The 27,908-nt window shown below is 31.1% G+C and overlaps 8 protein-coding genes across 21 annotated transcripts; 4 read left to right on the top strand and 4 right to left on the bottom strand.

Moving 5' to 3' along the window:
• Nucleotides 1-67: 67 nt before the first annotated feature.
• LOC116845970 (guanine nucleotide-binding protein subunit beta-like protein 1) lies at nucleotides 68-2,057 on the top strand. 3 transcript variants are annotated; one of them, XM_032819244.1, is made up of 5 exons: nucleotides 68-253; nucleotides 426-644; nucleotides 895-1,073; nucleotides 1,134-1,461; nucleotides 1,562-1,867. In XM_032819244.1, exons 2-5 carry the CDS (start codon nucleotides 501-503, stop codon nucleotides 1,865-1,867), a joined length of 957 nt encoding a protein of 318 aa, XP_032675135.1. In that variant the 5' UTR covers nucleotides 68-253; nucleotides 426-500. The 3 variants fall into 3 exon arrangements, with proteins under 3 accessions (XP_032675135.1, XP_032675136.1, XP_032675137.1); XM_032819245.1 differs by having other exon boundaries at nucleotides 420-644; XM_032819246.1 differs by having other exon boundaries at nucleotides 68-644; nucleotides 1,562-2,057.
• On the bottom strand, nucleotides 1,958-4,728 carry LOC116845969 (tyrosine--tRNA ligase, mitochondrial). The gene is made up of 3 exons (XM_032819243.1): nucleotides 3,531-4,728; nucleotides 2,521-3,419; nucleotides 1,958-2,458 (listed from the first exon to the last, which is right to left on the bottom strand). Exons 1-3 carry the CDS (start codon nucleotides 3,704-3,706, stop codon nucleotides 2,109-2,111), a joined length of 1,425 nt encoding a protein of 474 aa, XP_032675134.1. The 5' UTR covers nucleotides 3,707-4,728; the 3' UTR covers nucleotides 1,958-2,108.
• Nucleotides 4,729-4,860: 132 nt separating this feature from the next.
• LOC116845968 (rac GTPase-activating protein 1-like) lies at nucleotides 4,861-8,243 on the bottom strand. 3 transcript variants are annotated; one of them, XM_032819241.1, is made up of 11 exons: nucleotides 8,092-8,237; nucleotides 7,854-8,003; nucleotides 7,503-7,705; nucleotides 7,280-7,428; nucleotides 6,790-7,201; nucleotides 6,524-6,702; nucleotides 6,239-6,365; nucleotides 5,938-6,170; nucleotides 5,567-5,858; nucleotides 5,116-5,288; nucleotides 4,861-5,046 (listed from the first exon to the last, which is right to left on the bottom strand). In XM_032819241.1, exons 2-11 carry the CDS (start codon nucleotides 7,945-7,947, stop codon nucleotides 4,983-4,985), a joined length of 1,926 nt encoding a protein of 641 aa, XP_032675132.1. In that variant the 5' UTR covers nucleotides 7,948-8,003; nucleotides 8,092-8,237; the 3' UTR covers nucleotides 4,861-4,982. The 3 variants fall into 3 exon arrangements, with proteins under 3 accessions (XP_032675132.1, XP_032675133.1, XP_032675131.1); XM_032819242.1 differs by having other exon boundaries at nucleotides 4,983-5,046; nucleotides 8,150-8,243; XM_032819240.1 differs by having other exon boundaries at nucleotides 4,983-5,046; nucleotides 8,071-8,232.
• A 1,116-nt stretch (nucleotides 8,244-9,359) lies between these two features.
• LOC116845961 lies at nucleotides 9,360-13,947 on the top strand. Of its 2 annotated transcripts, none has more exons than XM_032819226.1 (3): nucleotides 9,360-9,519; nucleotides 9,752-12,002; nucleotides 12,091-13,947. In XM_032819226.1, exons 2-3 carry the CDS (start codon nucleotides 11,951-11,953, stop codon nucleotides 13,650-13,652), a joined length of 1,614 nt encoding a protein of 537 aa, XP_032675117.1. In that variant the 5' UTR covers nucleotides 9,360-9,519; nucleotides 9,752-11,950; the 3' UTR covers nucleotides 13,653-13,947. The 2 variants fall into 2 exon arrangements, with proteins under 2 accessions (XP_032675117.1, XP_032675115.1); XM_032819224.1 differs by having other exon boundaries at nucleotides 9,417-9,652.
• Nucleotides 13,948-14,098: 151 nt separating this feature from the next.
• LOC116845960 lies at nucleotides 14,099-19,397 on the top strand. Of its 2 annotated transcripts, XR_004378374.1 has the most exons (3): nucleotides 14,099-14,889; nucleotides 14,965-17,412; nucleotides 17,536-19,397. XR_004378374.1 is itself a non-coding variant. In XM_032819223.1 (2 exons), exons 1-2 carry the CDS (start codon nucleotides 14,811-14,813, stop codon nucleotides 16,548-16,550), a joined length of 1,659 nt encoding a protein of 552 aa, XP_032675114.1. In that variant the 5' UTR covers nucleotides 14,099-14,810; the 3' UTR covers nucleotides 16,551-16,822. The 2 variants fall into 2 exon arrangements, 1 of the variants encoding a protein (XP_032675114.1); XM_032819223.1 differs by lacking the exon at nucleotides 17,536-19,397 and having other exon boundaries at nucleotides 14,099-14,883; nucleotides 14,965-16,822.
• Nucleotides 19,398-20,417: 1,020 nt separating this feature from the next.
• LOC116845980 (coiled-coil domain-containing protein 115-like) lies at nucleotides 20,418-21,797 on the bottom strand. Of its 2 annotated transcripts, XM_032819270.1 has the most exons (3): nucleotides 21,578-21,797; nucleotides 21,300-21,407; nucleotides 20,418-21,127 (listed from the first exon to the last, which is right to left on the bottom strand). In XM_032819270.1, exon 3 carries the CDS (start codon nucleotides 21,109-21,111, stop codon nucleotides 20,584-20,586), a length of 528 nt encoding a protein of 175 aa, XP_032675161.1. In that variant the 5' UTR covers nucleotides 21,112-21,127; nucleotides 21,300-21,407; nucleotides 21,578-21,797; the 3' UTR covers nucleotides 20,418-20,583. The 2 variants fall into 2 exon arrangements, with proteins under 2 accessions (XP_032675161.1, XP_032675162.1); XM_032819271.1 differs by lacking the exon at nucleotides 21,300-21,407.
• A 903-nt stretch (nucleotides 21,798-22,700) lies between these two features.
• LOC116845977 lies at nucleotides 22,701-24,690 on the top strand. Its single transcript, XM_032819259.1, has 6 exons — nucleotides 22,701-22,878; nucleotides 23,010-23,148; nucleotides 23,276-23,326; nucleotides 23,403-23,534; nucleotides 23,626-23,842; nucleotides 23,956-24,690. Exons 2-6 carry the CDS (start codon nucleotides 23,039-23,041, stop codon nucleotides 24,583-24,585), a joined length of 1,140 nt encoding a protein of 379 aa, XP_032675150.1. The 5' UTR covers nucleotides 22,701-22,878; nucleotides 23,010-23,038; the 3' UTR covers nucleotides 24,586-24,690.
• Nucleotides 22,875-26,314, bottom strand: LOC116845978 (vesicle transport protein SFT2C). 7 transcript variants are annotated; one of them, XM_032819263.1, is made up of 4 exons: nucleotides 25,805-26,153; nucleotides 25,381-25,532; nucleotides 25,118-25,301; nucleotides 22,875-23,920 (listed from the first exon to the last, which is right to left on the bottom strand). In XM_032819263.1, the coding sequence occupies exons 1-4, from the start codon at nucleotides 25,994-25,996 to the stop codon at nucleotides 23,864-23,866; spliced, it is 585 nt and encodes a 194-aa protein (XP_032675154.1). In that variant the 5' UTR covers nucleotides 25,997-26,153; the 3' UTR covers nucleotides 22,875-23,863. The 7 variants fall into 7 exon arrangements, with proteins under 7 accessions (XP_032675154.1, XP_032675153.1, XP_032675155.1 ...); XM_032819262.1 differs by lacking the exon at nucleotides 22,875-23,920 and adding an exon at nucleotides 26,168-26,314 and having other exon boundaries at nucleotides 24,682-25,301; nucleotides 25,805-26,011; XM_032819264.1 differs by lacking the exon at nucleotides 22,875-23,920 and adding an exon at nucleotides 24,682-25,018 and having other exon boundaries at nucleotides 25,805-26,151.
• Nucleotides 26,315-27,908: the final 1,594 nt, after the last annotated feature.

The raw sequence follows: 27,908 nt of genomic DNA, 5'->3' as shown, positions 1-27,908 counted from the left end.
CCATATGTATCTTTGCACTGGTCTGCACTATCTTGAACTTTCTTCAACTAGTACAGTTCCAGTGCAGCCCTAGGTCAGGTCGAAAGAACAAACCTAGTGGGTCTGTTTTCTATTGCTGCACTGCTGAACTAGTGCAATAAGTTAGAGTGAGAAAATATATGGTTGTCTCACTTTAACTTATTTCACCAGTTCAGTAGTGCAGCAACATAAAACAGATCCAGTATAATGGAGTTTCGGTTTAACCGCCGGCATGGTAAGACGTGTCTGAACGAGTTCAGACCGGTGATTTTTGGAAGTTGTCTTGGAACGTACCAAGGCCTTACTCATTCATACTTATCTTTGTTAATGGTGAAAGGGTTACTTTCAAAGGCCTGTATACCAATTCGGAGAGAGAGAGACAAATACACAATATTCCGAAGTTTCAGATAAATCGGTGAAGAAGCTCGTCTCTTTGACAATTGCTTATTTCGCATTAAATTGCAAAAAATAAAGTTGCAACGATGCCTTTACCACCAAACCCTAAATTTTTGTTGCGTGGTGATATGAATGAAAATGTATACAGTTTGTTATTCTCAATTAATTCTAATGTGGAACATCTTTATGCTGGCGATATGAAAGGTATAGTTTATATTTGGGATCTAAAGGTAAATATTCCTTCCTTTTAATAAGTTATAAAACTTTAATAAATAGATTTAAATTCTCTTTTATATGAAGACAGTATTCTTGGTTTATAAATTTATATAATCAATAAAAGAGCTAGAAAAAATATTTGACAGTTAAAAATTGAGTGAAAATTGTTAAAATGTTATATGTTATAAATATAATATATATATATATATATATATATATATATATATATAAAGTTAGAAGTCTTATTTCTTTATTATGTTGCAGACAAATAGAATAAAAAATCGACTATCAGATAGAGATGGTCCATGTTTTAACTTGCATACAACTAATGAAACTGATTTAATAGTACAACGAAATCATGGTATAATTGATATATATAACACAAATGAATCAAATTGGGTACTAAATAAGAGTATTGACTATAAACATCGCAGTTTTTGCAGGTACATTAATAGAAATGTCATAACTCTTTTTGAAGATAATACTAAGATTTGACATTATAGGTCTCAATTATTGCCTGAGAAAGATGCAATATTAGTCCCACTTGATTCCTCAGGAGTAGGGATATTATCATTGAAAACTTTTAACATAGAATCAACATTAGATCCTTCCAAACTATCTTGCTATGATAAGTTGGGTACAGTGATGGCAATAAAACCATTGATAAGTGGGTTGATTCTAGTAGCTTATGAGGGTGGACAGTTATTATTATGGGATATGAAAAAGAATGATGTTCTTAGTTCTCTCAACATACAATCCTATCCAATGACTTTTGATTTTGATGCTTCTTTGATGCAAGGAATTGTTGGTAGTGCGTCAGCTGTATTGGAGGTATTTTAAAAATTGGTTTAATAGTTCTAAGATTTTTTCAAATATTCAAAATAATTAATATTCTAAATGTAGATAAATATTATGTTTATAATCTTTTCAGATTTTCAAAATGTCACCAAATCATACTTTATCCCACAAATGTATCAGGTCTTTGAGTCATGTTTCTGGTATATCTATGCTTTCTATAAGACCAGATAAAAAAATAGTTACAGCTGGTTGTTGGGATGGTCGCATGATGTTATTTTCTTGGAAAAAATTACAGCCACTTGCAATATTAAAAGAGCATACAGAAAGCATATATGATATTATTTATTCGCATTGTAAAGTTGAGGCTTATGATACTAAATGTTTAATGGCAGCAACAGGCAAGGATGGTTATATATCACTATGGGATATATATAATTAAGGATTTTGTAAATATAGAATATAAATGTAAATACATTTGTACAAAAAGCATAAAATATAAAAATTGTTATACTGTATACAATTTTAAATAGTTTATAACAAATATCTTCCGTGATAATCTTCCCACTTATCAAAAAGAGGGAGGAAAATTATTGATTTTACATTAAACGATTATCAATTTTTTGAATATATCAAAGAATTCTGTTTATTATATACTTTTATATTGTACATTTCCTACAACTTCACTGCCATCTTACTATGTGATAAGTTTTCTTACCGACTCTGAGTAATGATATATTATTACTTAATATATGTATGCCAGGTACAAGTACTTCGTCCAAATTAGTAACTTTTTGATGGTTTATATGAAATCCACCCGCTGCTATGATTCGTTCTGCATCATTGTCGCTTTTAAAGCACTTTGCTTTTCTTGCTAGATCATACACAGTAAGTCCTGGCTCAGACAAAACATCCACTATAGTCGCACCTTCAAATAAGTCCGTCAGTTCTGCTGCATTCATTCTTGCAAGGAATTCAATTGATTTATCATACAATGCTGCAGAGGCACGTTTTGCCGCGAGCAATCCTTCCTCTGTAAAAAAAATCACAATAAATAACAAGCAGATAATGGTAATAATTTCACATAAAAATTACCTCCATGCACTAGAAGTGTAACTTGTTGCGCTAGTAATTTTTGTGCTACTCTCTGTTCTGGATTATTCATATGTTCATTCACAATTTCGTCAATTTTATCCAGCGTCAGAAACGTAAACAGTTTCAAAAATTTTTTAACATCAGAATCTTTAGTCCTAATAAAATACTGGTATAATTGGAAGCTTGAAGATCTCATTGGAGACAACCATATTGCGTTCATAAGAGATTTGCCAAACTTCTTTCCGCCTTCGGCCGTTACGAGCGGTAACGTAATGCCATAAACTTGTTTTCTTGTACTCTTTGTAATAAGATCATATCCAGACATAATATTACCCATTTGATCACTTCCACCAATTTGGAAGCAGCAGTTGTATTTTTTCATCAATTGCAACCAATCGTATGCTTGGAATACTTGATAGGTAAATTCAGCAAAACTCATTCCTGTGTCAGAGTTCAATCGTGCCTGAACAGAAGTTCTGCCCAGCATTGTACCCATCCTAAGATATTTTCCAATATCTCTTATGAATCCAATGATATTTACATCTGTATACCAATCTATATTGTTTACCATAATTGGGGGCTTCAGATTCTCTTGTTTATATTTCCAGAAATAATTCTCATGATTATTAAACACAGTCTTTATATTCTTCATAATAGATTTGACATTTTCCTCAATTACACATTTTTCTATTTCAACACGTTCAGATTTTCTATGACTAGGATCACCTATTAAACCTGTAGCTCCTCCTACTAAGACTATAACTTGATGTCCTGCTCTCTGCCAGTGTAACAGATTCATCAAGATAAGTAAGTTACCAATGTGTAAACTATCTGCTGTTGGATCAAATCCAGCATAGACACACTGTGGTGATTTGTTCAATAATTCTATTATTTCGTTTCTGAAAAGATATGTGATATTCATAAATATTACCAAGAAAGTAAAAATTAAATTATAGGAATGTTGTATCACACATAAAGTAATATATATTTCTATAACTTAGTACACTTACGCACTAATATTGGGAAATATATCCTCGTACATGCCTCTTTCGTGAAGTTTTAATACGTTTCTGCTACAATAAAATCTATGTTTGTTAAAATTAACACGTGTAACAGTGGAACACAATCGTAGTAAACAACGTACATTCATCTTGTTATATATTAATGACCTTAGAGCGAATATCATTAATTTTTTTCAAAATCAAGAAATCTAACTTTGTACTGTATTCCTTGTATGGAAATTCGTGTGTGTGCAAGCTTTTGTAATCGTTGACTTTTTCAAGTAAAATTTACCGACCGTTACTGTTGGTGAACCTAACCTTAAATAACTTGCGGTGTATGGCATCCCCCTGTCTTATACGCACGTGTATTTACATATATAGATTTCGGAGTTTGAATTTAAGACTTCTAAGTACTCGTGTCGTTAATCTCTCTTTAATGTCAGGAGCGAAAAAATGTATGTTAAAAATTCTTGCGAAATTCATCCAGATAAAAAAATATATCCACAAAATGACACTTGAGGTCAATTAAGCATACCTCTAAAATATTCCGTACACTTCCCTTTTGTTCTAACAATCAATAAATAATTAATAAATAATGTTCAATCAAAAATTAATAAATGTTCTAACAGTCAATAAATAAAATTAATATGAAAGAATAATGAGAAAATTAGGTAAAAGACGGTTAAGAAACAGTTACATGTCATGACGTTTTAGGATTATTGATTGTTAGAATAAAAGGAGTTTTTTTTAAGGAGGAGAGAATGTTTGAAATATTTTATATAAACCTTCTACAATAAACTATTAGTCATAAGCCGCAAGTGAATTGATCGATTATTTTCAAAAATAATCGACTGTGTTGATTAACTTGCCTATGACTTATGATTAATGGCTTATTATAGAAGGTCCATTAGAGGTGTGTTTAACCGATTGCAAGTGTCATTTTGTGGATATATCTTTATGTTGACGTATTTCACAAGAATTTTTAACATAAGTTTTCTCACTTCTGATATTAAAAAGAGATGCGAATACCAAGGAGCCTTAAATACAATTAACATGTTTCTCGTTATAAGGACAAGTCTATAAAAATCATTATTATCAAGAAGGGAAGATAGCGTACAAAACGAACTATAAAGCATAGCAAACAACTTTCGAACGAATGCCTTTAACTTAAATTACACCAGTGGAAGGCACAAATTAACAAGAATAAAATGTGTTAGACTTTGTATTTAAAAAATACATTATACTTAACCATCAATAATTAAGATATAATTGTTTCAAACATTAAATTTTTAATATACAAAACTTATACATGAAATAAAATATAAATTAAGGTATTGAATTATTTTGTAGAAATATATTTACAAAAAAAAAATAGAAAAAGAAGATGGTACACACAAACATGTTAAACATTAGATCAGATATTTTTCTGTTTGATTAATATAACAAGCATACGTTTATTCATTAAAATCCTGCTCTAGGTGGCGTAGCAAAGTACTTCTTCTTGTTTATTCTCGCAAAAGTACGGCTACAAATAAAAGATGAAATAACAAATATGTGTAAGTATAGATAAGTTATAATTTGTATTGTTACTTACCTTGCAGTAAGTGGAGTAAAGAAACCACGGGAGGTAGTACGCTTAAGAAGCGATTCCGTGGACGGCGTATGCCTTAATTCTCCTGTCTTAGGAGTGCATATATCATTTATGTTTGCAGGATTCACATAATTATCCCAGTAATCAGATGGGATTTGAAGTAAACTTTCTACTATCTGGAATATATATTCAGAATGTTATAAATTTCTTGTCACTTATATTAATATATAACTCTTGTGTGGGAGAAAGATAGAGAAAAGAAGTGAAAATATATCAGGGACGTGAGTTTGCTCGGGAATCAAATTTAAAATTTGCCGGGCGACTGTTTTATCAAATAAGATATACCTGGACTCTTGCCCCAATATATCTTTATCTTTCTTTTAATGATAGTCTTTGCTGTCAATATGATGTGTTCCTGAATTCGTTTTCTTACGTTATTAAAAATATCACTTACTGCAACTTGTTCCTTGGTCTCACTGAACATATCAGTTGGTTTTTGGGATTTGTAACCGATTAAAGTCGGTCCAAAGATTTTAGCGAGACTACTGATGGGCATCTCACATTCAGGACTACTTGATACTCTTTGTAGATGTAACATCAAGAAGGCCAAGGTATCTCGATTCGGTTGCGGTAGTTCTGAAATTGCTTGATAAAGCGCAGCATCAATATCTTGTTTATCCTTTTTCGTCGTTGCACGCTCAAAATCTTTCCTCAAACTGACAGTAATCAGTGGTTCATGTAATGATCTATAGAACATTAAATTTAATGTAAATACATATGCAGTGCTTGTATTATATAAATTTTTAATAATTCAGAATGGTATACCTGAGAAAATTTTTTAAAGTAGAACATATAGTCGGAATATCAACGTTGGAAAGATTCGGAGCACCTTTCCCTTTCAGGAATTTTTCCTTTAAACATTTAACATCAGCAGCTGCGCCACTTACTCTGTATAAACCTTGTTCCGTCATTCCACGTAATTCAATCTCATTAACACAGTGAACTACTATAGAAGGCACCATTGGTGGTGTCATAGGTGTATAATCAGCTATAGTAACCTGTGAATGACATGTAAAAATATATTGACTTGAATGTGCTTTACTAATTACTATAATAGAGTACTTACAGATGTACCGCGCAATGTAGGTGTATTTCCCGTTGGGACACACGGCAGTGATGCGAAACTCTTACACTCAGTGTGAGCAATAATTCCGCAATCTTTGCATTTCTGTACAATTTTCCCAAACCAGATACTGTCATAAATTAATAAAGAACATTAGAATACTTTTTTCTTTTACTCTATAAATAAATCCTACTATTCTTATCTATATGATGTAAAAATCTTTTGGATGTATCAATGTATATGAGATATCAACACTTCACAGTCCAAAATTTATAAATATAAATTTACCTTTTGCCACATGGTGTACAAGTTCCTTTCTTAACAGTTTTCTTAACAGTTTTGGCTTCAAAACTATGAGTTTTAGGCATTTTTGTGTTTAAAGTATATCCACCAATATGTGGGCTTGGCTTAAAAACATCTTCTGTGTCTGAACTGGTTGTCAGAATATCAGCTTTTGGTGCTGATGGCTAATGAAGAATAATTTTTAATTATATGCATTCTTTATACACATCATAAATGTTATATAAAAATAAGTTACATATTTAATAACATACCGCTGTATCCATCGGTATTTCGTTTGTATCTATGTGTGATAATTTGGATTTGTCACGTTCAGTATTACTCTTACGTCGTTTACGCGAGTTACGCAAAGGAGTCTGGGGATCTACATTTTCATCACCTGGTATAGCTTCAATTGTAGATGATGCAGTAATTGCACCATCTTTTGGCATAACTACAGTAGTAGTTGCTACTATCTTATCAGATGAATTTAATTCTGTGACTTTATGTATTGTACTGCGACGTTTCTTTGTGGGATATTCACCACTAGATCGTCGCTCTTTCAATTCTTGCTTTTTCTGATTTTGTAAAACAGTACTGATGTCTAAGTCATCTTCTGTTTTTGACAAGCAGTTGAGATCACTCAGTATTGAACCAGTAGAATCCAGTTCTTCTATTGTGTTAAGTCTAAAATTATAATAACACAATATTATTTGATAATCTGATATATAAATTGGGTTGTTAATAGTTTTTACCAATACTCACTTATCAATGTGCATATCTTGCATATGTATGTTACTTTGACGATTCAAAGTAGTACTATTAAGAAACTGTAATTTCTCTCTAGTCTCATTATTTAGATTTCTACCACCATCATTAAACAAGACTTTGCTGATCGTAGCAATTTGTCTCTCCTAAAGGATAAATATATTATTGAGCACATAATGTTTTTAAAAATATAAAGATTGTTGTAAAACATTTCAGTTACCAATGAATCTCTCTCAGCTTCGGCAGCACGACGTCTACATTTTTCTTCTTCCAAGTTTTTTCTGGCATGAGACAATTTTTTTTCAAGAATGATATTATCATGTTGAGCTTTATTCAAAGCTGAATTAAAACGTTGGCATTCAAGTACTGACTTTAACAATTCTTGTCTCATTTCCTCTAGGGAAAGAGCTAATTTTATGCATTCTATAAATAAAGCAATATCACGTAAATGTTAATATTCATAAATATAAAAAAATTCTGTACATATATATTCTGCCATACAATATTTATCTGAGTATAATAGGAATATAACAAATGTAACAAAATTAATTGAGACTACTAAAATACAAACCTTCTTCAGGAGATCCATTTATTAGAACATTCGTACATCTCACCATATCATCATAATCAGGTAGAAGTGATGATGAATTCATTCTGACGTTCATTATAGTTTCTCTTGTAAACTTTTACGCCACACGTATCAACAACTTGATGAAATTACCTATATAAAAAAAACATATACATAAAGTTTTTTCTTTCGTTTCCTTTTAGGAATATAGATCTATTACTTTTAAGACACGATATAACACCTCTTTCTCTTTTCTCCTACAAAAGCTTCGTAAAAAATTGTCAAAATTGTGATCTTACATCGACATTACTTCACGCCATCATATCGAAACTGTCGGAGGTCGGAATTTGAAAATCGCATCTTTTCCACGACCGTTAAGTATCAATAATAGCGTATCTACCGGAAGTAGAAAGCGCCACGCGACGGTCAAGCTTATTTAACTTATCTAGGCCAATCAGCATCGAGAAAATTAGGAACTAGCTGCGCATTGTGGCTGCGTTCCGAAATTCACTGCCAGTGCTGAAATTCTATAGTATACGTGACATAAACTATAGATTTTCAGTACTGGCAGTGAATTTTGGAACGCAACCGTGGCATTAAAGCTGCGTCCGAAATATTGCCAGTACTGAAAATCGAGAGCGTCTCGATTGACCACGGTAGATTGGACACAACCAACCGATGAAAAGAATTATCTAGTGAATTACTAGGTTGAACCAATCATTACAATCTGTGTCCAATCGTATCGTGGTCAATCGGGTCCCACCCTTGAAAATCTATTAGCGTGTTCGACTGGCCCTGGATTAATCGCTCCGAGAGCGATTAATGACGTCATAAGTCTCTACTAGCCAATCATAAAGCTTATAAGTACTTGTTTGACCAATAAACGTAGACTGAATAACCCAATCGAACATGCTATATAGTTCATGTTATGTATATGGATTGCTTTCCAACAAGAGGTACAAGTCGACACATGTATCATGACTCCTGCACATAGGACGCGGTAATGCTTGACGCGCGGCGGAAGACAGCCAATCAATATGTTGTTTTTCCGTAAGAGCTAGAAGGTTATTACGGAAAGCAGCATATTGATTGGCTGTCGGGCGAACTTCCGCCGCGCGGCAAGCATTACCGCGTCCTGTGTGCAGGAGCCAATACACAATCGATCCCCTGTATCTCATCAGTAGCATAATATATTCCGTATTCATCATATCACTAGATTTTCACTTTTTCGCCATCAAGTTTGGCTGCGTTCAGATGGGTGGGACCCGATTGACCATGATACGATTGGACACAGATTATAATGATTGGTTCGACCTAGTAATTCACTAGATAATTCTTTTCATCGGTTGATTGTGTCCAATTGTACCGTGGTCAATCGGGGCGCTCCCTGTTCAGATTCCATACCCGGGTGTATTCTATTACTAGAAGTGCTATAATATATGTAACGTATACTATAGTGTTTCTAGTAATAGAGTGCACCCGGATGAAGAATCTGAACGCACCCTTTGATGACGAAAAAGTTCACGTGAAAAGTTTCACGTTTCCACGTTTCGCCGAGTTATGTGATCACGAGTGATATATATCACGACCAATCATGACTCGATTTTGTTTATGATTACTGATACGGATATGTCTACGAACCATTGGACCGATTGGACCTACACCTAAGGTTGGTTTTGCATAGTATAGACGAAGTCATAAACGAAAGTTTCTTTGAATATATATTAATCTACTAATATATTAATTTTTGAATATATTTATCAAAAGTATGGGCAAACGGGAATGCAAATCCGACGAGTCGGGTAATGAAGCGCAAAATAATATATTTAAAGAAAATTAATAAATTAAAATGAGTTATGTACAAAGTCAACTGAATAATCATTTGATATTGATCTTTTTAGCGTCCGTTAAAGCAGTGAAATTGGTGGAAAGCGCAAAAATGATGGAGAGTGCAACGATGGAAATTAGTCCGAAAGTTTTTAAAGTTTCAAAATTATTAGTTAATATCCTAATTTCTATACAAAAGAAGTTTCCTTCTGAAAGGAAATTTAAAATGTTCAGGATGGTAGAAAGAAAAGTGAACAGATTATTTCATGATACAATCAAATACAAGAATACAAAATGTGATGATAATGTAATTCTTGGACTAGCTTACTTATTGATATTTTGGATATATAACAAAATATTAGAAGACGAAGAGATGACAATATATAACAAAAGAACTTATCTTTTAAGATGTTTAGAATTATTAAAAGAAAAAGAATTAGATTATACTGTTATTTTATTAGCTATTAGAGTTCTTAGCAATTTAGGCAACACTTATCTTAATTTTGACAAACCAGAAGATTCTATGCCAATTTTTGAAAAAGCAATACAGCTATATTTGAAATATACAGAGGGACAAGATGTATATCCAATTCCTGTTAATGTTTTAAATATTTTTGGCATTGAGAAAAACAAAGAAACAAAAATGTTATTGGAAGAATTATACGTCTTGATTTTAAACAGATTAATGAGAGCAAGTGAAAGAACTTTTCAGGCAGATGAATGTATACTTGTACTATACAAACTTAAATACTTTAATGAGCATTTACCGTATATACCAGTATCTAAAGGATATATGTCATTTATTATAGAATTACTATCAATATCAGAATATTTTTTATTACATGATCATTTTACTAAATCCAGAAATTGCCTTGCTGCTGCATACTGGATGTTAAGGAGATTTTACCTTAAAGGATGTAAAAAAGATGTGGAAAGATTTATAGGTGAAAAAACTTTGATGAATATTATGCATAAAAACATGGATAAAAAACTGGCCAGATATTGGGGAAGATATGGACTTGCTCTTCTGCGTTTATCTGTAGAACGATTACTGTGGAGTAAAGAAGAAAACGAATTTGTTGAAGCGAGTAACTTAAATCTAGAACCATCAACAAAGTTCAATGAGCAATTCAATGAATTAACAATATTTGCTGACATAGAAGATCTAAAAGAATACACTAACTTGATCACAGATAAATATCTTATACATTATGCTGATGCTAAGGAAGTTTTTACGCTTCTTACATATTGGTTTGAAAAAGCAAAAACATATTATACTCCAGATAAATATAAAATAGAATATGTAACGATTGTCCAAGATGTTTCTAAAGCATACAAATATTTTGCATACTATGAAAAAGACTTAGAAAAACAGATAAATCTACATTTAATGAGAATAAATATTTTAGATAGTGTTTTAAAGATTTTAAACAAACATCGTCATTATAACATTCTCAAACAGATCTGGATTGAACTAGCAGTTACTTATTCCACTTTATTGAATATATCGACTTCAACTGGCCACATGTATGATACAGGAAAATTAAAAACACGTATAGAGCTATTCGCAACACTTAGCATGTTTAATTTCCAATTATATTTAAATTAGTACGTGTATTATTAATGGATGGATGGATAGATGACTTGGATTACAATCCATGTGTTATATTATTTATGCATGACAGAGATGTTTCAGAAAACTCTGCAATCAAACTATTAAGAGAAAAGAAGACTATTAAGAGAAAATAAGAAATTTTTAACACTCGTAACATTTCATAAAGAAAATAAATATTTATATAGAAACATTAGAAATTTTATATTATGCTTACTTATATTTGATAGATAGATTGTAATATATATGCTAAAATAAAATTTTTATAATGTCAAATGTCGTTTTTGTGTGTAAAAATATAAAATGAATAAATATTTTATTATTATCATTAATATTATTACTGTTAGTAAAATTTCTATATCGTCCTTGAAAAATATTTTATTTACATTTGCAAGGAGAATTCAGAATTTTACTTATAAGTAGTCACATGAAAACAAGGAATATTTCAGTTAGGATAAGTAATCAAAGTGTCTTGTTTATATAAAACTATGACTATGTTATTTACATTTAGATCTAGCCGAAATTTGAAAGTAAACACGAATCAGATCCACTAATCGGTAATCACTTACTAAACGTTAGAATTGCTAAACGCAATTGTTAATGTGTTTATGTGGTGTATTCTCATTACCGTCAACGACAATCAACACGTTTCTTTTTAAAAATGTCCACTAACGAAAGTACGAGCAAGGAGGAGTGTAAATTCATCGAATCTGGTAACGGAAAAGAATAATATTTATATATATGTACATACGAGAGTTGTATAGTATCTATAAAATGATATTTTAATGTTGACTTGTTTAGCGTCCGTTACGACAACGAAACCAGTCGCGGTCGTCGATAAGAGGAAGGACTCCGTATTCAAAATTAGTAAAGAGTTTGTTGAAATATATAAATTATGTTGTTCCTTTATGACAGAAAATGAGCCCAATGAAGAGCTTAATAAAGATCTTTCATTAAGGATGAACGTGTTGTATGATACTATAATCAACGGGAAAAATACAAAAATAGATGATATTGTAACACTTGCAGATTCTTACTTATTTTTGTCTTATAAATTTCTTTATGGAAATGATCAAGAAATACTTGAAATGGCTGAAGTTAATATTATGAAATGTATAAAATTATTAAAAGGGAAAGAGCTTGATTGCAAATGTATCCTAACAGCTGTAGATGCGTATCAACATTTAGGCATTTTTCACAGTACAAAATTTAACAAGCAATTATCTTTGATTGCCTATAATACAGCGGTACAACTATATTTGACTTACACAAAGGAAGAAGAAATATATTCAGATCCTTATAATGTTGCATCATATTTTAAGAAAACACGTTTAGATTCGAGAGATATACTAGAGGAAAAAACTGGAACAAATATAAAAGCCATATTATTGTTGTATGCAAATTCAGATACATATACAGCAACGGAGAAAGAACATCTTGATAAAATTACATCGTGTGTGCATAAAATATTGAAGAGAAAGTTAAATAATCTAACATCAAGTACAAATTATTTTATATGGTCTATAGTAGCAGGGTCTTTAAGTGAATACTTCGTAAAACATCATCGTTTTACTGAGGCTAGAGATCATCTTGCTGTTGCTTCATTCATGTTAAAGAAATTTTATGAGTATATATGTAAGAAGAAATCGAAGAGTTTTTTTAATGTTTATGAGAAATGTAAAAGTCCATATGAGGGACATCAACTTGCGTCAGTTCATGTCACTAAATATTGGGCAAAATATGGAATCCAACTTTTGCATTTATCGAAAGGAAAAATTTTGTCTGATAATATACAAAAATGTGCGGTATGTATTTTAAACTCATTATCTCTAGCAAGTTCTGAGGAGGAATCCAATAAATTATTAATATCCGCTAACATGAGAGAAAATCTAAGAGAATTCACTGATATGATCACAGATACGTATGTATCAAGTTATACTGGTGCTAATACAATTTTTGAGACTATTATGAAGTTCCTTAATGAAGCAAAAACGTATTCTGCTGTTCTTGGTGACTCAGATGTAATGTCTGTGAAGATTATATTAGACATTTCGCAGATATACAAACATTTTGCATTTTATGTAAATACAGCTAATAAATTGATGCTATATGAACAGCGTCTAACGACTTTAGTAACTACTTTCGAGACAATGCTTCACGAATCTAATGTTCCATCTTGGTCGATTTTCTGTGAAACAATAATTGCCGTCAATGATATATTAGATGAGATGTGCAAAAACTTTGAGATACAAAGTAATCAAAAGGAGTTTTCCCAAAAATGCATTAAAGAAATTTTTGAAATTGAAATAAATAAAATATTAAAGAAATACCGGAGAATGTTCATTTCATATATGTATAAGTAATAAACTGTAAAAGTAAACTGATAAATTTATTATTGATAGATGAACGTTTTAGTTAACAATCTATATCGCTATTATGTTAATAAAATAAAATATATTGCTAGAAAAGTTAAAGAATGTACTCTACGCTTATTTTTCCCTAAATATTTGATAAATTATAATATAAGGATGAATAAGCAATAAATTAGTTATTATATACTGTTGTTTTTATAAGATATACGTAAAATTCTTTGTAAAGATTTCATTGTTCCGTTTTTAAAAAAATTTAAACAAGAATAAAAATATTATTATCTCCAATTATCGTTGATCTTGTTTCAATTTCTACTCTGTTCTCGACAAATATCTGATTTACTTTGAGGAAAATTGTTCATAATTTCATCCATGGTTGATCTCCCGAAAGCAAGAAACATTTCAGTCAGAATAAGTAATTAAAATATCCTGTCTATATAGCTAAATATTTATCTATGTTACTTACATTTAATCTGTATAGCTATATAATCTATATAGCTAAATATTTATCTATGTTACTTACATTTATATCTACATAAGATTTAGAAATATATACGAATCAGATCCACTAACCGGTAAATATTTATTAAGATATTAGATTTACTTAATGCAATCATCAATATATTGTACTTATTACGAATCCTCCTTATTGCCATCGATAACATATTTGTCTTTTTAAACATGTCTGTTTTCAAATTACACAACGTACAAAGTTTATCTGCTGTACCATGCAAAATTCTTTTTTCCGATGAACACAAAAGTTTTATTGCATATTTTGCCCAATATCCAGCAGTCAGATTTGATGCGAATTTTTTCCCACGAGATTTCTCATACATTAAAAATATCTGATTTTACTTTGACAAGGGCAAATTAATTAATTAATAATTTTATTCATAAGATAGCCTTGTTGAAGATAAGGAATGTCCTGCTCAAGATAAATAATCAAAATATTTTGTATACATATTTGTATGTTTGTATGTTTGACTGCTTATATTGTTTGCTTTAGAAGCAAGCAAGATTTGAAAGTATACACAAATCGGATCCATTACCACTTACTTATTAAGTGTTAACCGTTGAACACAGTCAATAAGATTTTGTATTCATATGAGAAATCCTCAGTATCATCGATAATCAACGCGTTTCTTTTTAAAAATGTCTGCTATCGAAAACATAAGCGAGCCAGAGAGCCAACTCGATAAAGATAAAACTGGGATAAAGGAATCTGGTAATGGTAAAAAGAGTAATATATCCGAAACGAGTTTTGCATATTATAGAAAATAATACTTTGATGTTAACTCGTTTATAGAATCCGTTACGATAGAGGATCAAGTTGAAGAGAATATCGAGAGTAGTGCAAATAGCGAGGACCTAACAAACGTCAGTGCAGAACTTATTCAAATTTTAGAATCATCGCGCAGTATTATGAAGACGGGTTTTTCACAAGAAGGACACCTTTCTAAAAAACAGAATAAAATAATTAAAGTGATAAAATCGAAGATGGACAAATTATACCGTGATATAATCAAACCAGGAAACCAGGCACATACCAAAAATTCAGTATTTCTTGCACAAGCTTATTTATATCTGGCTCGTACATATGCCGATAGCGGAGATTATTCACAATTAGAGATTGTCGATTTCTACATTAATAGATGTTTGAACCTTTTAAAAAATAAGGAAAAAGAACGCAAAGTCATTTTGATAGCTGTAGAAACGCATCACTTTTTAGGTTCTCTGTATTGTAAGTGGAATAAGCACGAACAATCTCTGATAGCTTTTGAAAAGGCATTACAACTATATTTGACATACAACGATGCAGATGAGTATTTAGCTCCTATTAATATATTATCATCTTTTAAATCTGACCAATCATCAGATACTGAATTTTTATTAGAGGAACAATGTACAGTAGTTTTGGCAAATTTATTAGCAGCAAAGATAGATGACGAAGACAAAACCAAGCAGATGATAGTCGATAAAGTAGCTATATACAAATATAAGTTATTAAAAAGGATAGTAAATAAGACATTACGAAATGAAGACTATATTAATTGGGCTTCACAATCAGTGTTCTTAGCCGAGATTTTCGTAAAATATGAAAGATTTACCGCAGCTAAAGATCATCTTACTGCGGCTTCCTTTATAATGCACAAATACGATATGGAAAAACCTGTAGAAACGGATGAAGAAACACATTTGATTAAGGAGGATTGTATATGTTATGGGTATAAAAAAATTATATTTGATATTAATCGGCAGTGGGGGAAATACGGGCTCAAACTTTTGCAATCATCACAAGAAAAATTATTGCAAGAAAATGTAAAAAATGAGACTTGTAAGGTTCATTGTCAGTCCCAATCAACTGCAAACTCTGAACAATCTATTGAGTCAGAATTTGTTGATATAATACCAAAGTTAAGAGTATTCGTCGTTAAGATCACAGATAGGTATCTTTCATCTTATATTGATGCTAAAGTAGTTTTTACAACTGTTTTGCAACATTTTAATAAAGCGTTAGTATATATTACTCCTGAACTACATTTACTAGAATATGTAAATATTATGCAAGGCATTTCTGACGCGTATAAATATTTAGCAAGCTATGAACAAAATGAAGATAATCAATTAAAACTGCATAAACGGCGACTAAAAGTTTTAACAGATATTATAAGTTATTTGGATATAGAAAATGATATACAGATTCTCAAACCGATTTGGATTGAAATAGCAATTACTAACTCTAATATATTAGATAAAATTACTGGAAATTTCCGATATCAATGTGATAATAAATTTAATAATAAATCAAATGCTGAAATAATTCGTGAATCAGATAACTTTATAAAGAATATTATGTGTTGTTGGGAATCATATATCAATAGTTTTTCGTAGATTATTTATTAACTGATGGATGTGTGTATATGATTTGATTAACAAATTATGTTCTTTTTATCTGCACATGGCAAACACGTATACAAAATATTTATTAGTTATGTTAAAAACAGAAAATACTTAATCTCCCTCTTCAATGATTATAATAAAATTATTCCTAAGAGAAAGAATTCCTACAGAAAAATTGTAATTTTTACACGTATTTGCAAATATTTGATGGATTTAACATAGTGTGATAAATTAATTATTATATCGTATTGTTTTAATAAGATATATATTTTTTATAAACATTTTATATTTTTACTTGAAAATTAAATAATATAATAAATATTTCGTTATTATTGTCAAAACTGTTGTCGTTATTAATTGAATTTCCATACGAAAAAAAGGGACGGGAAAGGGATATTCTTGAAAATATATAATTTAGACTTTCCTAAAATAAAAATGGTTGACAATTTTACTTATGAGTCAGGTAAAAATAAAGAACGTTTCAATAAGAATAAATAAATACAAAATCTTGTGTATACAAGCAAATATGGAAATTCGTGCGTTACATCTCTAAGGTCAATTCAAACAAACTCGTATATCGTATATCGCCGCACACTCATGCATGTACGGAAAAATTATCCAATGATAATGTCTAATTCAAGGAACATACCAACATAAGATCGTTTATATTAAAAGTAATTGGTCGATTTCTCTCTATATTATGTGATATCACGTGTTTATATAAATTTGTCAGAATAGATATTTACAATAGTTCATATGGAATAATCCTTCATATTGATATCGATTATATTAGTGTACTCGATTCTAGAGATGTCTGGCATAAGAAAAATGCAATGGCTTCATATACAAACTGGTAATGATAAGATTCTTAACAATATATTAAAAAATCATTTATTTTATTCAGTCAGTTATTTTTTAATATATTAAAAAATCATTTAATATCCAATGAATAATCTTTTAATAATAATCTATTTAGTATGCAGTGTAACAAAACAGCAGGACGAGACAATAGAGAATATCAAGAGTACGATGAGCGTTACCAAGAAATTTATTAAAATTTTAAAATCGTCGTTTGGAGTAATGAACAACGCGAGTCAAATTACTGAAGAGCAAACACAAAATATTGCTATAGAAGTAAAGATGGATAGATTGTTTCGTGAAGTAATCGATTTGAAAGACTCAAAATTCGACGATTGTGTAACTCTCGCATTATCTTATCTTTATATGTCCTATATATATATTGACAACAAAGATAACATACATATTAGTAAAAAATATCTTACGAAATCTTTAGAATTGCTAAAGGAGAAAGAACTAGATTGCAAAGCTATTTTAATAGTTATGAGGATATACAATGAATTGAGTTATATTGAAAAAATAATGGAAAATTTTATAGAAGCTGAATCATATTTAAATCAGGCATTGCAGCTATATTGCATGTTCACAAAAGAAAAGGATGATTATCCTATTCCCATTGATGTTGCAAGTATTCTTAATATAGAAGAGAACGAAAATTGTAAGTGTTTACTAGAGTGTACATATTATGTAACTTTGGAGGGCTTATTGGAAATAGATAATATAATATCTTTGTATTCTGAGCGTACAGATATACCTAAAGCTGCAATATATATGCATAAACAATTGGAAAGAAAATTAAATGCGAGTAACATTGATTATATAATGTGGGCTATAAGTTCAGCTGAATTATCTACATGTTTTATAAAGTACGGTCGTTTTACAGAAGCTAGAAATCATCTCAGTGCTGCAAGTTTTATGATGCAGCAATATTTCATAAATATGTTTTATAAAGTTGAGAAAAGTGATATTGAGGAAATAACAGAAAATTTATCAAAACGTAAATATAGACTCGCAAATTTCATAATTGCTAGCTATTGGGCAAAATATGGACTTGCTCTTTTGAATTCATCAAGAGAAAAAACAATAATTCGAAATACAGAAGATAAACTTTGTCAGGCGAATATTTCGCAATCAAGTGAATCAGAATGTCCTATGAAATCTGAGAGACAACCCAACGACTTACTTATATTTTTCGATATAGAAAAAGATCTAGAAGATTTCGTTCCAATCACGGATAAGTGTCCTTTAGATTATAAAGAAGCCAAACAAGTTTTTGTGAGTGTTTTGAAGTGGTTAAATGACATAAAAGAATATAAAACAAACAATACCACAAACGATATTATAAGTAATAAATTAGAAAACCAATATTCAGTTGAAATAAACATTTCCATGGCATATAAATATTTAGCATATTATGAGCAAGATAAGAGCAACAAGATAAAACTACATAAACGACAAATAGACGTTATAGAGAAAGCTATAGAAACATTAAAACCAACAATTGGGACAGAAATCTACAAAAAGTTTTCTGTTGAACTAATATATAGTTATACAACTATTGTGGATATGATGACTGAACATTTACGCGCAGATAAACCTGGATTATCAGAAAAAGAGTTATTGGAAATTAAACAATTGCTAATACGTTGCTTAACGAGTCTCAAATTATATTTAAGCTCTCCCGAGAATGACAATGTATGATTTATCATTGACAAATTTCATGTAACAGAGACATGTACTATAATGCTACAAATATGAAATTTAATGTGAGCGTTAATATCTATATAAGTGAAAAGAAACATTTATGCAAAAAAATTAAAGTTTATAGTTTGTTTAAACGAATATATTCAGTAGATTAATATAATACGATAAAAATGGTCATATTTTAATAATGTGTACTATACTATTAAATTAATACTATTAATAATATGCACTTTATACTATTAAACATTTTTTATTTTTGCTTGAAGATAAAATTTGTATATTATTATGTTTTAAACGACAATGTTGTTAATAAATATTTAATCATTGAGAAATTATTGAAAAAAATGTTAAAAAACAATGCAAAATTAAAAATATTTAACAGTATTGAACATTTTAAAAACGTTGATTTAAAAAAAAAAAAAATATATATATATAGGGTGTCTCACACTCTCCTCCGGGCATTTTGTGGGAACGTAGAACAGGTTGAGGTAAATATAAAAGTCCTATACCGTTTTGCGATATTCGCAATAATTATCGAGATATTAATTGTAGAAAATTTGTGAATGATCATGCAGAATATGGTAAATGAGTTATAGTAGCGACGACTCCCGTCGTGTACTTATACTTTAGGTCAAATTGAACAAAAAAGTCCTCTACCATTTTCCAAATAATCACATAAATTTTTAATTATTAATTAAAGAAGTTTATTGTACGATTTTGCGTGATAATGCACTCATTTTCTTTAATTAATAATTAAAAATCTATGTGATTATTTGTAAAATGGTAGAGAACTCTTTTGTTCAATTTGACCTAAAATATAAGTACACGACGGCAGTCGTCGCTATTATAACTCATTTACCATATCCTGCATGATCATTCACAAATTTTCTACAATGTCTCGATAATTATTACGAATATTGCAAAACGGTATAGGACTTTTATATTCACCTCAATCTGTTCTACATTCCCACAAAATGCCCGGAGGAGAGTGTGAGACACCCTATATATATGTATATACATATACATATATATATCACTTTTTAAAGAAATAACAAAAATATGTACCATATATTTATTAATTTGTATAATTGACGATTAATAATATGTAATTGATATGTATATCAGTAAGGACAATAGACACATATATAATATATTGTTATCTATATATATCATTGATTGTTCACAAAATTCATTTTTCTATGTTAAATAATTAATATAATAATAAATATCACGTTTTATATTAAACTTTTTTTTAGGAAAAAATTTACTACATAGCAGTGAAAGAAGACGTACATATATAGGTCATATATTATTTAATAATTTAATTTTTTTACATCTTCAAAAAAATATAATATTTTCCTGTTATAATTAGATTTATATATAGTTTAGTAAATAACATAAGTCTAAGTCTTTTTAAACATAATAAAATCTGTAGAAACCCATACAATAGAGAAAAAAACCATTAAGATGTAAGACCATTTTGACAAAGTAAATTGTTTTTTTGTATATATAATTTTTGAAGTTTAGAGAATACTGAGACAAGTTGCATTTGTATATTTGCTATCTTTATAGCGTGATAAACAGATTCCTGGAAACGTTGTTGACTATTCTTTAAGTTTTGTGGAACTAATATACCAAACCATTTTATAGGATCTGCTGGTTTATTCACTTCATTATTGAAGTTTTTTAAACTAATGTCAAAACATGATCTTGTATCATCATTTTCATTCATGATTTTAGTTTCCAAGTTAAATAAGGATATCATGGTATCTGTATTACTTGGTACCTGCAGAATACCAATATTTTCCTTTCCACAAATATATTTTGCTTTTGCCAACTCAATGTAACCATCCTTCAGTAACCATTCCATCTGAATAGTTTCACGAATCTTTTCTTCTATTAACTCTAACTTTCGTAGCAGTAACTCATCGATCTCCTCTGATAAAGTGTCTATGCTCTTATTCATGCTATATTCTGTGAGATTTTCCATAGATTTATATTTGTTACTGTAAATAAAACAGTAAAGTATTATAAATAGTAAAAAAAGAATATTGAAAAGAATAATATAAAATTGTATATTCTAGAATATATATTTATTTAGATAAATATATTTATATATATACTCCAGAATACATATATGTATATTCATTGAATGTTAAGAAACTTATGTATGCTTACAATTTCTATGAATATGGAGATATGTCGCACTCTGGTAATTATATATAACAGTTATTTAGTTGAATAATAAATTTTCTAACCTTATAAAATTAGATGTTCAAAGTTCTTCTATGATAAAGAGAAACATGATTTTAATATTAGAATTGTAAAAACATTTAAGAATAAAATATAATTGTTTAAAATGTTATCACTATATAAATAAATTAAAAATTATAAAGTTTTCTTTTATTATATATACTTACATATCTATGTTAACAAAATATTTCTTAAAAACGTACCGATTATGTATGATGTATGATTTTATACAAATGTTTTATATTGAGTGACAAATTCTTTGACTAATATCGTTTTATTTCTCAAAATCAAGATGAACTCAGCTGGGATGAATATGTTAAAAAAAATAAGATTTTAAGACTAATGGGATATTCACATTGCGTCCGACCAGAGAGAAGCTTGAGAGCGGCCACCTTGCTTGCTTGGGATCAAGTGTAAAAAGTGTATCAAAATTGCAATTACACTCGTAACACGAACGGAAGTCATGACGTCATTTTTAGAACCTCTAAAACCTATTCTACAATTGCGTGAACGCGGTTAGTTGTAAGTAGTTGTAAGTGATTACGACAACCAATCAGAATAAAGCAATCAGTAAATAAAACATTCGGATTGGTTGACTCTTACGTTCACGACTGCGCTTACGCAATTGTAGAATGGGCTTAAAGAATTAATGTGCACTAAGTGTGAAAGTGTAAAAAGTTCAATTAATGCGAATAAACTTATTAGATATTAGCTATTTTCAGACAGCTCATATCTTCAAAGGACGTCCTAAAAATATTTTGATGACATCCCTCCGTCCTAAAAGCGTCTTCAGAACATATTTTGGAAAATTTGTATTGTATGAGGTGCACTAGTGTGTAACGGGCATTAGGTGTAAAAGTGTGAATAGTATAAGCAACTCGAACAAACCTATATACTATAGCACTTCTAGTAATAGAATACACCCGGGTGTGGAATCTGAACGCAGCCTAGTTGCGCTAAAGGCTGATATTTCACGTGTCGTATGACAAACTTTTTGGATACGTTCATTGGTTGACGAATAGAGAACCTAGAAATACTCTATTCGCCAACCAATAAACGTATCCGAAAAGCTTGTCGTACGATACGTGAAATAGCACCCTAAAGGGACGTCTACATTGGAAGTAAACAGTAAGAAGTAGGAAGTAAGAATAAGAAATTGACCAATCATAGTTAATTATTCTTCTCACATTCGACTGTGGTTGGTCAATTTCTTACTCTTACTTCCTATTCTTGCTATTTACTTCCAATGTAGACGTCCCTTAAGACGATCTTGAAATAAGATTCGACTATGAATACCGGCCATAATAATATTACATATATAGATTTTTCGCCAATCCATGTTAAAGACAGTGGCGTCTTGTAGCAAAAAGTTTGTGAACTGTGAAAATTGCTTAACCTAAAAATTGGGCATTTTTGACGTCTTCAAATGGAGAGAAACTTGAAAGATTGCAAAAGAAGTTTTCGAAGCTTTTTTAAAAAATAATCTGTTGGAAACTATCGTGAAGTATGACTCAAATTTAATTTCTCATTTTTTTACATCTTACAAATGATTGAGTTTTACAAAAGTTTTTACAAATCTTATCTCCCGGCGCGTGTGTAAATACACTTCTATTTTATTATTGAATCATATTGAAGGATATTAAAAAATATATACACTTGTCTACATGGCTACACCGGTATTAACAAAGAAGCAACAAAGACAGAGTTTGTCTGCCAAAAAAGGACCTGTCAAAGGTTTACGAAATCTCTTGGCACAACCTTGTGAAAACTACTGGTAGTATATTACAATATTACGAAATGTACATTAAGCCTGAGTGACAATAATGTTAAATATTAATATTTTACTAACAGAGGTTGCACTATATTTATGCTTTGTACTTACTGTATAATTTACTTATTAGGCCTATTGTAAACATTGATCAATACCCAGCACTAGTAACTCTCATGAATGAGTAAGTATATTTTAGAACATAGTTATAAAAAAAAAATTTAGAAAAATATTGTAACAAGTATTCAAATATTTTGCAGATTATTACCCTTGATAAGACGACCAAATTTTAAAATTCCTGGATCAATGTTAAGGTATACCTCAAAAGAAAAACGTATATTAGCTAAAAAAGAGATATTAGAGAAAGAAATCAAACCTGATAACAATTTACTGTAAGTAAATGTACTCTGATAATATTGCATTTGCAATTCTAATTGTAGTTTCAACCTTAATTAGATTGAACTAATTATATATAAATTTTAGAAAGTCTGTAATTTTGGGCATCAATATAGTTACACGTGCTTTAGAGAAAAACAACATATGTTGCATTTTATTAGATGCCAATGTTGAACCACCTCTCTTAGTAAAACACATTGTTGTTATGGCACAGAACAAAAAAGTGCCTATTCTTTTGTTACCTGTCCTGAAAACAGTCTCATTACAAACAATTGGATTTGCTACAGCAGCTCTTGCTTTGAAGGTAATATATCGATATTTTTTCTTATTTATATTTTATCGACATTTTCTTATAAAGAGCTATTCTTTTTTTGATGAATTTCTAAAACATTAATATAATTTTACTTATACATACAGTATGATGTAATGCAATCTTCAGACAACGCATTTCATGCATTATACAAACTAGTGGTGGAAGTTTTTAAGGATTTCAAACCTCCAAAATGTTCATTGCAACTTTTTAAACCTGATAAAACATGCGAAGAAAGTACAATGCATAAGACCAAGACCATAAACATGAATTGTGATTCAAATTCAAATATTTCACAATCACAAAGGTCTGTTATTATATCTAAAGATATATATAGATATAGATCTTCACGAAAGGAGAGAGCTTTTGTACCTCCAATTGTAAATAAAAATTTCCAACTCTCGCAAGCAATGTCGGATGAACTTACAGTTTATAATAATGATTTTGATTATGTTAATAATACTGATTTTATAAGTATATTGGAGGATAACAAACATACAAATATTTTCAAGGAAAAAGAAAGTCAATCTAAAAATACAGAAGCAGATAAAGCCAAGTCGCCACATAATGAATCTAAATTAATTACTAATAACACAGATTTATCAAATCATAAAAAAGATCACGTTTCTAGAAAACGCAAAAATAATGTTACTTATTTATCATTAAAAGTAAAATGTATACAAGGAAGTAGCAATAGAATAAAGGCAACTAAAATTGTTAAGAAGAGAAAGAAGTAATATTTTAATATATTATGTAGGCTTCTAGAATAATATGAAAGAAAAATAAATTGAGTTATGTAAATAATGTATACAGTTAAGTAAAAAATACATAAATATGAAACATCAAAAATGTATTTTTTATATTATGTACAAAATTTGACCCCATTTTTACATTATGGATAAAATATATAGAAACAACCTTAAAATATCCAACAGCCAAAAACTTGTACAAGAATTACTATTTGTACATCATATGATATTGCATTAATATAATGTAATAAAATTTTTACATTGATAAAATAGACGAGTCACTCTTCTGTGTAATTAATATTTAAAAATAATTGGATATGTAAGTATTTTTAATAAATTATTCAGTATCCATGCGATCTTCTGTGATATTTAAAAGAAACTTCATAGCTAGGGGATATTATTTTTATTATAAAATATTGTCCTAGGAATGATAATGTTATCATACAGGTAAAGTTGACTTTACAGATGATTTAAACATTCTTGTAATAAACATGAAACTAACTGTACCTATATTACTCACCAAAAAAGACAGCATAGCTATAATATGCAAAATAGCACACAAAAATGCCAAAGTAGATGATTGCAAATATAGAGCACAATAAAGCGTGCTAGCTAGTGTTGTTAAATATGATACAGTAAAACACCTCCTGTCAGCTCTGAATAATGATTTAGTATAGCTCATTGGTCCCCATAAAAAACCAGAGCTGTAATATGAAAAATATTGTTATTAGAAATAAAGTAGAAAACATGCATGTCATATTTTAAAGATACATATGTATATACCTCATTAAAAGGAGAAGACTACCTAAGGAATAAAGCAAAGCAAACTTTCTTGCTTTAAGTAGCAATACAGGTATGTGAAACATTGCCAGGCCCCAGCATGATGTTCCTAGGAGGCTACATACAGCAAAGGCTGCGATCCTCTGTGTCTTTGTCTATCAGGACATAAAAATATATTCCAATTTAAAGTCAACAAAAGTCATTTGACATTTGTTGTTATTTATACATAACTGCTTTCACAAAACTGCTTTCAGAAACATACTTGGAAAGATTGCACATTGAATGTCAAAGTAGTTTGTATGTGCACACAAATCTTAAAATAATTAAGTCACTTCGCGTGACTATTTATGCGAATTTAATCATGATTAATATCAATTTACGTTAATGTAATTATTCGTCGGCTCTTTGTTATAAAGGAATGCACTACCATGGAAGGGCAATAATCATTCTGTAACCCTTTCATCCATTCTGAGTCACCTTCTGGTTCATTAGCGCTCTTTCCGAACCATTTCCCAAAGTTCGCTTTCGATATCGCTACCATGGGCATGGTGATTTTATATTGTTTTTCATTTTTGTTACTGAGGAGATACTCGTTCAACTCCTTATTGAGATCGGCCATCTTATATGTCCATCACTTCTTGACCCGATCCACTGAAACATATGGTCTGTTCTTTTCAGCTAACTGCAGAACTGGTGCAATAAGTTAAAGTGAGACAAGTATATTTTTTCTCACTCTAACTTATTGCACCAATTCAGCAGTACAGCTGAAAAGAACAGACCAATATACTACCTAGAACACGCGCTTTTTCTTGAGGCGTGCGGGAGGAGACAGAGGTTCTTTGTTTCCTCTCTTATCCTTGTCTGATTCATAATATAGTCGAGAGTGGAGTGAATGTGATACAATCTAAAGCCAGCGGCACACGATGCTTGTTTTCGTATGGATTGCTTGTTGGATGGAAATACTCTATTCTAATTGGTCCGTCTTCAGAAATGCACCAATTAGAACAGAGTATTTCCATCCAGCAAGCATTCCAGCATGAAAACAAGCATCGTGTGCCGCTGGCTTAAGTTAAAAGTTAGGCTGAGTTTCCACTTAGCGCGTCACGCGTCGCGTCGTCCGAGTTAAGCCAATCAAATCGTCCCATTATATTCGACGTAAAGTTACGCAATAAAATGGGACGATTTGATTGGCTTAACTCGGAGACGCAACGCGTGACGCGCTAAGTGGGAACGCACCCTTCAGCAATCAAATTGTCCCATTTTATTGTCGTAAAGTTAAGCAATAAAATGGGACGATTTTATTGGTCTGCGAAGGACGATACGACGCGTGACACGCTAGTGGGAACGCACCCTTATGGCTTCTGCACAGGAAAAAAATATATTTTTTTTATATGTTAAACTTTTGTTCATAAGCTTAATGGCTCCTACATACAGGACGCGGTAATGCTTGCCGCGCGGCGAAAGTTCGTGCGACAGCTAATCAATATGCTACTTTCCGTAATAACCTTGTAGCTCTCACAGAAAAACAACATGTTGATTGACTGTTGCACGAACTTCCGCCGCGCGGCAAGCGTTGCCGCGTCCTGTGGGCAGGGGGAGCGGTGCACTTGGACACGGTGCATTTGGACACAGCCAATCACAGCACCGTGTGATTAGAGACATTTGTAGGGTCCCTTGGAACAGCGACTTGTGATTGGACTGTGTCCAATTGCCCCGTGTCCAACTGATATACACCCGTGGGAAGGAGCCATTAGCTTTTAGTCCAGACTGTACTAAACAAAGAGCGCTGTTCGAGACGGGTGGGACCCGATTGACTACGGTACGATTGGACACAGATTGTAATGATTGATTCGACTTGGTAATTCACTAGATAATTCTTTGCATCGGTTAGTTGTGTCCAATTGTACCGTGATCAATCGGGACCTTAGAGTGGCTGCGTTCCGCAGAGCGCATCATGTGCATGATACGCTGCATTAGAGTGAAAGAGATACGAGAGTGAGATAAAAAGAGAGGGAGAGCACTTAGGTGATGTTCTCGAACGCATGAGAGCGCATAGGCTGCCTCAGCTCCCGAGGTAGTGTAGTCCATGCGATCTCATGCGTTCGAGAACATCACCCGAGTACTCTCCCTCTCTTTTTATCTCACTCTCGTATCTCTTTTGCTCCAATGTGTGCGAGAGAGAAAGATATACGTTCCTATTCGTCCTCTGTGCGCATGCGTTGAAGTTGATAGCCGTAAAGGAGAGTTCCCGCGCTCTTCTGCTCCCTCTTGCCACGTGTCTTGCGTGCGACGCACGTCTTCCGTGCCGCTCTCGTTCTTTCTTGTCGCTGGGCCGGTAGTGCCGAGTGAAGTGTACGAGTGAAGTGCCTTCGCTAGAGTGAAGTGTACGTTCAGAGCGTCGGGCTAGCTTAGTGCATCGTAGCGGACGAGCTCCTTGTATCTCCGAGCGCCCGATGCGCGGATGCAGCGTGCGTATAGTGCAATCGTTTCTCGCGAGAGCCGATCACGTGATCGCCACGTGTTGTAGTGCG

The sequence above is a fragment of the Odontomachus brunneus genome, unplaced genomic scaffold (genome assembly GCF_010583005.1).
Source record: "Odontomachus brunneus isolate Ranch 3 - 2012 unplaced genomic scaffold, Obru_v1 Obru_scaffold_059, whole genome shotgun sequence".
NCBI classification, from domain to species: domain Eukaryota; kingdom Metazoa; phylum Arthropoda; class Insecta; order Hymenoptera; family Formicidae; genus Odontomachus; species Odontomachus brunneus.
This window is presented reverse-complemented; position numbering and strand designations above follow the sequence as displayed.

What these genes read in the sequence shown, in the direction of transcription:
- LOC116845970 (XM_032819246.1), top strand. Translation starts at nt 501, where the DNA reads ATGCCTTTACCACCAAACCCTAAATTTTTGTTGCGTGGTGATATGAAT. An exon ending in TTTATATTTGGGATCTAAAG is followed by an intron (nt 645 to 894) that starts GTAAATATTCCT and finishes ATTATGTTGCAG; the next exon opens with ACAAATAGAATAAAAAATCG. An exon ending in GTGCGTCAGCTGTATTGGAG is followed by an intron (nt 1,462 to 1,561) that starts GTATTTTAAAAA and finishes TAATCTTTTCAG; the next exon opens with ATTTTCAAAATGTCACCAAA.
- LOC116845969 (XM_032819243.1), bottom strand. Translation starts at nt 3,706, where the DNA reads ATGATATTCGCTCTAAGGTCATTAATATATAACAAGATGAATGTACGT. An exon ending in ATATTTCCCAATATTAGTGC is followed by an intron (nt 3,420 to 3,530) that starts GTAAGTGTACTA and finishes ATATCTTTTCAG; the next exon opens with AAACGAAATAATAGAATTAT. An exon ending in TACACTTCTAGTGCATGGAG is followed by an intron (nt 2,459 to 2,520) that starts GTAATTTTTATG and finishes TTTTTTTTACAG; the next exon opens with AGGAAGGATTGCTCGCGGCA.
- LOC116845968 (XM_032819242.1), bottom strand. Translation starts at nt 7,947, where the DNA reads ATGAACGTCAGAATGAATTCATCATCACTTCTACCTGATTATGATGAT. An exon ending in AAATGGATCTCCTGAAGAAG is followed by an intron (nt 7,706 to 7,853) that starts GTTTGTATTTTA and finishes CTTTATTTATAG; the next exon opens with AATGCATAAAATTAGCTCTT. An exon ending in TGTACACCATGTGGCAAAAG is followed by an intron (nt 6,366 to 6,523) that starts GTAAATTTATAT and finishes AATTTATGACAG; the next exon opens with TATCTGGTTTGGGAAAATTG.
- LOC116845961 (XM_032819226.1), top strand. Translation starts at nt 11,951, where the DNA reads ATGTCCACTAACGAAAGTACGAGCAAGGAGGAGTGTAAATTCATCGAA. An exon ending in GTGTAAATTCATCGAATCTG is followed by an intron (nt 12,003 to 12,090) that starts GTAACGGAAAAG and finishes TGACTTGTTTAG; the next exon opens with CGTCCGTTACGACAACGAAA.
- LOC116845960 (XM_032819223.1), top strand. Translation starts at nt 14,811, where the DNA reads ATGTCTGCTATCGAAAACATAAGCGAGCCAGAGAGCCAACTCGATAAA. An exon ending in AACTGGGATAAAGGAATCTG is followed by an intron (nt 14,884 to 14,964) that starts GTAATGGTAAAA and finishes ACTCGTTTATAG; the next exon opens with AATCCGTTACGATAGAGGAT.
- LOC116845980 (XM_032819270.1), bottom strand. Translation starts at nt 21,111, where the DNA reads ATGGAAAATCTCACAGAATATAGCATGAATAAGAGCATAGACACTTTA.
- LOC116845977 (XM_032819259.1), top strand. Translation starts at nt 23,039, where the DNA reads ATGGCTACACCGGTATTAACAAAGAAGCAACAAAGACAGAGTTTGTCT. An exon ending in CAACCTTGTGAAAACTACTG is followed by an intron (nt 23,149 to 23,275) that starts GTAGTATATTAC and finishes TTTACTTATTAG; the next exon opens with GCCTATTGTAAACATTGATC. An exon ending in CAGCAGCTCTTGCTTTGAAG is followed by an intron (nt 23,843 to 23,955) that starts GTAATATATCGA and finishes TTATACATACAG; the next exon opens with TATGATGTAATGCAATCTTC.
- LOC116845978 (XM_032819262.1), bottom strand. Translation starts at nt 25,996, where the DNA reads ATGGCCGATCTCAATAAGGAGTTGAACGAGTATCTCCTCAGTAACAAA. An exon ending in ATGATTATTGCCCTTCCATG is followed by an intron (nt 25,533 to 25,804) that starts GTAGTGCATTCC and finishes ATGTCCTGATAG; the next exon opens with ACAAAGACACAGAGGATCGC. An exon ending in AGTCTTCTCCTTTTAATGAG is followed by an intron (nt 25,302 to 25,380) that starts GTATATACATAT and finishes TTCATATTACAG; the next exon opens with CTCTGGTTTTTTATGGGGAC.